At 43.2% G+C, this 9,342-nt stretch overlaps 1 protein-coding gene across 1 annotated transcript in view; it reads right to left on the bottom strand.

Moving 5' to 3' along the window:
- LOC138974871 (uncharacterized) overlaps positions 1 to 2,327 on the bottom strand; it is an 11,141-nt gene extending 8,814 nt beyond the window's left edge. Inside the window, exons 1-2 of the mRNA XM_070347598.1 lie at positions 1,730 to 2,327; positions 745 to 1,568 (exon numbers count right to left, since the gene is read on the bottom strand). Of these exons, the coding sequence (XP_070203699.1) occupies positions 745 to 1,521 (777 nt within the window). The 5' untranslated portion in view covers positions 1,522 to 1,568; positions 1,730 to 2,327. The remainder of the gene's footprint in view (positions 1 to 744; positions 1,569 to 1,729) is intronic.
- Between the last annotated feature and the right edge of the window lie 7,015 nt (positions 2,328 to 9,342).

Below are 9,342 nucleotides of genomic sequence, written 5' to 3'. Positions count from 1 at the left end.
ACAACATTGAGAACACGGTACAGCTGACGTCTTTGGGAAACGTTACAATCATGAAATCGATCCTGACATTTCGTTTCGGTCAAAACTTGATTTTGACGCTGACAAGAAACCGGACTTACCAACTTCCAAAGACCATGTATTAACCATGTTGTGTGCTTGTAAATATTGTGTTTCTAATTTTCAATGGAACGTTTCCACACAGATTACACCCTCCCCCCCCCCCCACCTCTTCCCCCTCCATCCCCTGCTTTATGGATTTCCTAAAGTCTAACGCAGTCTCCCCCTCCCTCTCCCTCCCTCTCCCCCTAACTCTCTCTTGAGAAAAAGCCCCGCCTTAAATCTTCATCCTTGCCAAATAAAAATCAGTTCAGTTCAGCTCTCTCTCTCTCTCTCTCTCTCTCTCTCTCCCATCCCCCTCCTCTCTCCCATTCTCACTCTCTATCTCTCTCTCCCTCTCTTCCTCTTGCTCTTTCACTCTCAAGAAAAGGCCCAGCCATAAATCTTCATCCTTGTAAAATAAAGTGCAGTTGAATGCAGTTCAGTTCTTTCTCTCTCTCTTTCTCTCTTCCTCTTGCTCTTTCACTCTCAAGAAAAGGCCCAGCCATAAATCTTCATTCTTGTAAAATAAAGTGCAGTTGAATGCAGTTCAGCTCTCTCTCTCTCTCTCTCTCTCTCTCTCTCTCTCTCTCTCTCTCTCTCTCTCTCTCTCTCTCTCTCTCTCTCTCTCTCTCTCTCTCTCGTTACCTGTTCGAGCTGATCATCGTTGTCCAAGACTCGCTCTAACTGAGCACTGCTGACGTAAGGCAGGAAGAGAGTTTTCTTGACAGTCATGCCAGGTCCGATGTCACTCACAAGGTGCCTCACCATTCTTTCTGACCTGTCCAGCTGCTTGACCGCTCGCTCCACCTTCTCGGCAAGGTCAGGATCGGCCGGAGGGTGTGACTGGTTAGAGACACCCTGGTTTTTCCCCACAGACTTGAGCTCTCCGACCAGAATGCCGTGCTGGCGGTGGATTAACAGAAAGTCAAAATCACCCTGACGATCTGTTTGTGGCAAGTCTTTGGGTCTTGGGAGCTGTTTAGCGGCCGCGGCGTAGGCAGGCTTGTTAAGGTAGCTGCCAAACTGTAGCTGAGATAGGACGAACATTGCCTCGTGACGACGGTCGCCAAGCTCATGCAGGTTTTGCATCACGTGGTTCTGGGAAAAGTCGTCCTGTAAGTCGCTGTCCTGCATTCCTACTGGAGGGAGATGTGGCCCTGGCTCCTCGGACCACATATGCTGCGGTACTGTCCATCCCTCAGGATTGGTACTGAGAGCTTTGTGGAGAAACCGGGCACTAGGTTGTGGCTGTAGCACATGCACAGACAGACCGGTACCGGGTACAACGTCCCTGACGTAGGGCACCCTGTTAAAATGTACCGGCGGCACACAGTAGGTACGGGTGGCAGCATCAGGGTAGAGTGACGTCACGATCTGCCGCCAGTGGTCAGCCTCTGGATGTTGCGTGTTTCTGGCCGCCATGGTCTCGGGTTGAAACCTCCACTTGCTACAAGCAGCGTGCTTCCTCACTGTGCACACAACTCACAGCTGTCAGTCTCGGTGCACTGTACACACAACTCACAGCTGTCAGTCTCGGTGCACTGTACACACAACTCACAGCTGTCAGTCTCGGTGCACTGTGCACACAACTCACAGCTGTCAGTCTCGGTGCACTGTACACACAACTCACAGCTGTCAGTCTCGGTGCACTGCTGGGTTTGATCAACGACTCGTCTTTCCCTTGCACGCGGTTAAAGAATCAGCCAAGGCTCCACCATGTCGTGTTCTGCTGGGTATCTCTCTCAGCGATATACGTACACGGGCCTGGTTCTCCTCTAGCTTACTGGGTTTGCCTTCAGACAAAGTTTTCCAGATTCTCTTCACACATGTCATGAATGCAGTTTGGCGTGCTTTGTGTTACTGACCGAGGCGGGTGTGGCTCGGAGGCCGCACACGGCTCAATACTTATTTCTCACAGTCACGCTGAATTCACTGTTACTGACACAAGCCTTTTCTCACAGTCCAGATTTCACTGTCACTGACACAAGTCATTTCTCACAGTACAGTATACACTGTCACTGACACAAGTCATTTCTCACAGTACAGAATACACTGTCACTGACACAAGTCATTTCTCACAGTACAAAATACACTGTCACTGACACAAGTCATTTCTCACAGTACAAAATACACTGTCACTGACACAAGTCATTTCTCACAGTACAGAATACACTGTCATTGACACAAGTTATTTCTCACAGTACAGAATACATTGTCACTGACAGAGAACGATGATGAAATTTCGATTCAATCTTCTCAGTCAGTTACAACAGTGATCAAACTGACAGAAGTCAAGAGACAGCCAAGTGTTTATTGTCAGTTACAACAGTGACCGAACTGATAGAAGTCAAGAGACAGCCAACTGTTAAAAACTTTATTGTCAGTTACAAAAGTGAGCAAACTGATCCAAGTCAAGAGACAGCCAGCTGTTGATGTCCGAAGTTAGAGGAGCTGTAGCGGATCTGATCGGGCAATATGCTAAACTGACACAGGTCGGTTCCCACCCTTACTTTATACCGTCTAGAGATATCACTCGTCGTCACAACAAAACTGACACCATCGAGGGGAAAGGGGGGGGGGGGGGGGGGGGTGCACGTCGCCACGAACACCTTGTCTGTCCTTTGTGCAGAACGACGCTGTGTGTGAGAGTACCCTACAAGGCACTGTGTGCGATAGTACCCTACAAGGCACTGTGTGCGATAGTGCCACCACAAGACACTGTTTGCAATGAGTAGACTGGACATTTCCACGTTTGTGAGGGAACATTCTACATGCATATAATTATGCAAGTGAATATTTTGATAGGGTTTTTGTAACAAGATCAACTCATGGCTTACTCAGATGCGGGTTTTTCCGACTTCACGTGTACTTAATTATTGGGAAATATTGTGACACTTATTGTAACCCAACTGAACAATTCATACTCATGTAATTAAATGCGTTTAAGGACCCTGACGCGGCTATCTTCCTGGTAAGAGATTATTTTCACATGGTCACATTGCACCTGTTCAAGTAAAGTTACCACGAACAATCGACCCGATAAGCTACCAATGCACGAATCGACACAAATTCAGAATAGACAAAAGTCAGCCATTTGTGGACACGGAAAAGAAAGTCCAATCAATGAACTCCCCAGAACAGGTTGGTATGGCTATCTTGCTTACTTCTTGTGTTAAGCCATTCCAACTGATGCAGGTGTCAACCCCGATATTGGCCGAAAAGGGTGCTGTTTGCGTCAATTTGACGAGGATTGACAACAAGCGCTATCTTGTAGCTATGACCAAATGGACTGCTTTGTAGCAATGACCAAATGGACTGCTTTGTAGCAATGACCAAATGGACTGCTTTGTAGCAATGACCAAATGGACTGCTTTGTAGCAATGACCAAATGGACTGCTTTGTAGCAATGACCAAATGGACTGCTTTGTAGCAATGACCAAATGGACTGCTTTGTAGCAATGACCAAATGGACTGCTTTGTAGCAATGACCAAATGGACTGCTTTGAAGCTTGCAGGACCTTATGCATAGAGTCAATAGATTCTTCACGAAAAATGTCTGAAAGTTACACTCATGCTTTTCTGCAAATGTATTGCAACCTTCCTGAAAGTTCTAAAACCCGTCACAGAAAGTACAACCTACAGACAAAAACAAGGAAACTTGGTTTTCAAATTATCACGTACATAGATTCGTCAAAACAGTTATTACAACAACCTGTACCCCAACTACAAACTTCATGGTCGTGTTATTTCATTCAAACTGTCTATGCCCTAAAAGCCATTTAACGTCGCTGCCTGGCACGCTATTTAACGGAAGATGGTATTCGACAGTTTTTGTAATTTCTGGGGCATGCAGTCATTGAACGGTGTTCTTTGGCTGATAAGAAACTGATTTTTTGCTGTCACGCACAAAGCACGCCTTGAACAGTCGCTCTCAGTTGTGCTTCACTGAGCATTCAGCTTTGCGAGCTGTGGGGTACCATCATATCTCTGTGGGTACCATGCGTCTTTCTGTCGATTGTTGTGTGAGAGGATATACGTTTTGTTTGGATTCAACACAGTCAATATACAGGGTGACCCCCCCAAAAAAGCCACCCATTGAAATGCTTATAACTCCTAAATGAGTTTGGCAATTGACTTCATATTTGGTGTACATTGGCTTGAGATGCAGGATAATAAGTGTACACAGTTTGGAATTTGTACGTAAAATGTTCTGACTTGTATGCTCTTTCGGATAAAAGAAATCCGAATTCCGGGGATTGACTCAACAATATTTGGCACTGAGTAGTAGCTCCAATTATCCGTTTTTAGCACTCCAGATTTTTACCAGTTGTTTTTTCTGAAGGGCCTTTGCGTACAAAAACCAACCTCAACAGCAATTACAAGGAATCTTGGGGGTTCAAGTCAAATGAATGTGGCCACTGATTAGTGTCAAACCCCCTACTTTTGAGGCATTCTCCGAATTGAAAAACATTCTTACTCTTGACCTACATACTTGAAACGTTTTGAAATTGTTATCCTACATCTCAAACTAATGAACACCACATGTGAAGTAATTCGCTGACCAAATGTAGGAGTAATTAGCATTTTAGTGGGAGGCATTGCTTTTGGTTTACCCTGAACATAACTGAAGAAAAAGCCCACCGATTGGAGCCAAAGCAAGTTTGGCAGGGTCTGGTTGAATCGGTGCTGGCTTGCCCAACACACTGAACACAACGTGATTCTCTACATGGACCAGTGTAGACTTTGAGTCCAGACTCCAGACAAAGGCAAAACACGTATTTTTTCACAACTCAATTGCCGTTTCATTTCATAAAATCTCACAATGACAATTTTTTCTTCTTTTCTCACTTGTACAAAATCAAGCAAAAGAATTTGGAAGCTTAGTTACTGGCTGTCCCCAGACTAAGGCATCAAAATCAAGAAAAATGGTTTTTCGTTATTAGACATTGTCGGTATATTCTTCCTTCAGCAGTAAAACTGGGGATAAAAGCAAAGAAAGATATCAGTACTAACGCCAGAAAGCAGGAAACTACATATCATGGGTACAAAGCCTCTTGCTGAAGAACCTAAGAGGTATGTTGTTAATGAGAGCGCTTTCACACACCCTGTGTCTGCAAACGACGCAACACGTACAACCTGCCGGCGTTTTGCTTGACATGGCAGCACGCTTGTTCGGGCAACACTCACTTTCTTTCTTTCTTTATTTGGTGTTTAACGTCGTTTTCAACCACGAAGGTTATATCGCGACGAAACACTCACTTGGTTTTAAAGATATATAATGGACAAATGCACTGTCTATATAGAGAATACTACATGGCTTGCTGTGTCGTACGAGATGTACACGAATTGCTTTTTTAAATATTGAACTGCGAGCAAAAGCGACCTTTTCAGTATTTGAAAAAGCAACGAGTGTAAATCTGGTACGAAACAGCAAGCCATGTAGTATTCTGTTTATCCTACCTACTGTACTTACGTGTATTTTACTGAAAATGTCCTGCAGTCGAGGCAGCTAAATTGTAGACGCTTGTTTTGGAACCTCGATCTCTTCTAAAGACTCGTGCAATCTATTACCTCAAAGTAAAGAAACGTCACTCTGAAAGTGTGGCGTGACGTGTTAGTACTAACATTTCATCGAGGGTAATTAGCGAGCGCATTTTTTTTCTATAATGACGTTTGTTTCGGTGACGTAGACATTATTAGCAGTGGAAAAAACAGGTCCTTGCCAGACTTGCTTGACATGACCTCATTTACATGATATACACACGTGTGATATGAACGATTATTATCTCACGAGTGTCTCTCTAAGAGCTAAACAGTTTAGGTTGGGGGTTGTAATAATGTCACCATTCACCAGGAATACCTTAAATGTTTGGTTTATGATTCGACACAGTGATTTCTTCATTAGTTCTCCCGCTGCACCACGGCTTTGTTTAAATTTCCGTCCCGAGTGGATGTTGTTAGAGGTACAGACTTGAATTCGCATAAAGAACTACAGAGTTCGGTTTGAATTAACGACACCACACACGAGGAAGGTCTTGGAATAGGCCTAATCGTTTAAACGTTCGATCATTCAAATCAAAATACTGTTTTGGGTGGTCTTTTGATACAGCGTATAGGATGGTGTGTTTGTTTACGCTGCGTAATCCGATTTAACATCGCACCGCATCACGGAATGGATGTGTAATCGCAGTATTACAGATTTGAATTGCTAAATGCAACGACTTTCATCTGTCCAGGCGAATGCGTGCCCACCAGCACTGAATTAATCTGAATACGAACGGAGGTCGGGACTATTCGACTCGCGATATTATCTTCGTGGTTGAAAACGACGTTAAACACCAAATAAAGAAAGAAAGAAAGACTATTCGACACAGGAGAGGGTCGTAAAACAAACGATTGCCGAATACGTAGAGGTTACATGCCGAGTCTCAGTGATTATTAAAAATAATGGTCGAAGTTAGCGGATCATGAAAAATGCGAGCTTTAGCGAGCTTTTTCATGACCGCGAACTGAGACCATTATTTTTTATAATCACTGAGACGAGGTGTGTAACCTCTTTATTCCTCCTTTCTTCAGTTTTTCAAAGACAACATGTGTTTTTGTGCAAATGTTTGATCGAATCCTATTCACTCAACCTGTCTACCTGCGCAGGCGACTGATTAATGCGCGGTTGTATAGTTCCGTGCAAATCATTCCATTCTGTTAACACTTTTTGTCAGTTTTCCTATTTTGGACTAAAATCAAGTACACAGATATGCTGTTATTCTGCTGTGGCGGCAAAGGCAGATATTGTGTGTTCTGTATATGTTTTGGTATCGCTTAGCCTAGGATAATGTTCTTTCGTCAAATGGGACTAGCAGACGAACTTTTGCACCCGTGTTCCAACGTTAAAAACTGTATGAAGTTCAGTTTTCTGGGGAAAATAATGTATGAAACCGCTTTATGTTGTTTAAATTAATGAGATGTGTGCATTTGGTTGCGTGTGATCTGTTTATTAAATGAAATATTGTTGAAAACTGACCGTCGGATTGCAGTCTGTTGTCGAAGAAACTGAGTGAAAAGAAGGGGAACTACTCTTGTCGCTAGTATGAGTTACTTGCCTTGCGGGAAATTGCTTGTGATGAACGTTTGAGCACGGCAGATGTAGATTCAGAAAACAACCGAACTCATGGATTTTATATGAAGATTCATGTGTTCAGGCCTGTAGTTGTTAATTTAAATGCGGTATGTTTGTATTGTTTGCTCCAGAGATGTATACTTCGTACATTAGAGCGTTCGGAACTTTTCAGTCGCAAAAAGTAGTACCGAAGCAGAACAACTTCTCAACCCATTGCACTATCGAGGATTCAGGCTGTTGCTGGGTCGTTATTTGTTTGGTTGCTGGGTCATTATCGAAAAATAACTACCCCTACAAGTTTACAGAGGTAAAGAAGCAGAGGGGGGAATAAAATGCCTTTAATGAATTAGCATAGTTCTGCACCACTTTCAAGCTGATGATCTTTTAACTTTATCTGTCCTTACTGAGCTCCTACTTCCAGTATTGTATTCCGTTTTCTTAATTGCAAAACTTTTGAGTGGTGTATGGAAGATCGAATTAATCAAAGGGTTGCATAATTATCGAGTTTTCCCAGTGAAAGATTCCCCAGAATCCCGCAGTGGGGCACTGCGGTTATGAAATTAAAGGCCCCTCCTGTTTTTGGAACCGCAGGAGCTTTCTAGTTTGCTGTTAGGTAGATTTTTGGTTCCTCTTTCCTGTCGTGCTCTCTTTTTCTTCATGAATTCTTTTCTTTTTTCTGCCTTCTTGCTCATTCACCTGTATTTTTTCCAAAAATCTCTTCTCTTTCCGCTTGTCTCGCGATTCATGTATAGTTTAATCTGTTAGTGTTCTGATGTAAGTCCAGCAGTAGATAGGTTAAGCCTATTTTAACATACTGGAAACTGGTAATCTTCCAGTAGGTATTAATTTAGTTTTACTAAAGCCTGCTGGGACACAAGTAATGGGTTAGTGCATTTGTAAACAGGAATCGCTTGACAAGTGGCCCCCTTCATCCCCCCCTTCCTCGTCCTGATATGGCTCTGCGTAGTCGGCTGGACGTTAAGCAACAAATAAACAAACAAACAAACAAACAAATTCCCCAGAATAACCTTTTTTGTGTGTTGTCACATCGGCTTTCGGAAAAAGTCCAAAGGGCGCTTGTATCACCGTACGTCGATTGCAGGTAATTGGGGTTGATCACTTCTAATTAATCAACTTCTGATCACAGTCAGTGTCCCCTGAACTGTTGAAAGGTTCAGTTCGATAGAAAACCTTTCACAAAACGGCTCCTTAGGTAGCTCACCTATAAAGAGCAAATAACGTTCATTATTGTCTTAATGCTACTTGCCTCTTATAGGCTGTTTGGTTTCTGGCATGCAGTTAGTGTGACTTTGAGAACGTTTGAACACTTTTTGGCACGACCGAATATTAAGTTTATTTTGGGTTTGGAAAAACGCGAAATCGTTTTGCTCATTGTTAGGCAAGAAATAGATGCAGCTTTCTTATTCCAACTGAACACAGGTAATACAAATACACATGTACGTTGAAATATTTGTTACTGCGAGTTTTGTTATATGCTTCGACTTGTACGGAAAACTGCGAGAACCGGTCCTAGCATGGATCACAGTAAAGAGGTGTAGGGTGTCCAGACACCGGTGTATACCCACCCCCCCCCTTCGCTGACACACCTGGTGTTTTGTTTCCACAAACATGGCACATTGCCAACCTGTGGCTCGGTCGTTTTCGTGTACAAAATACTTGATACTGACTTGGAGTGCGTATTCACTTTGTGTCAAAGCCGCGTGTTGGTAATATAACGCGTTCCTAACACAGCGGATTGTTCATATACATATCTGCAGATTTCAATGAAGTCTAATACCCTGCGAGGTAACCGAGATGATTAATTGAGAATGAAGATATGCTGTGAATAGGTCCAGAACCACGCAATGAAATGCCAGTTTCTGTGCAGAATGTTTTGTGAACAAGGTCGTGAGACTCGTGTCATTTCGCTGCCCGCCAGATTACAAGAAGCAACATTCAGTGACAACTCATCACCTGTCTTCATAGTTTGTTTATTGGGTGTCTTTGTTATGTGTATATTGGGTGTCTTTGTTATGTGTATATTGGGTGTCTTTGTTATGTGTATATTGGGTGTCTTTGTTATGTGTATATTGGGAATCTAAGTCTTACAAGAAGCTACTTCCAGA

This window comes from Littorina saxatilis, linkage group LG8, assembly GCF_037325665.1.
Source record: "Littorina saxatilis isolate snail1 linkage group LG8, US_GU_Lsax_2.0, whole genome shotgun sequence".
NCBI classification, from domain to species: domain Eukaryota; kingdom Metazoa; phylum Mollusca; class Gastropoda; order Littorinimorpha; family Littorinidae; genus Littorina; species Littorina saxatilis.
The sequence above is the reverse complement of the archived record's forward strand: the minus strand, read 5'-3'. Positions and strand labels throughout refer to the sequence as shown.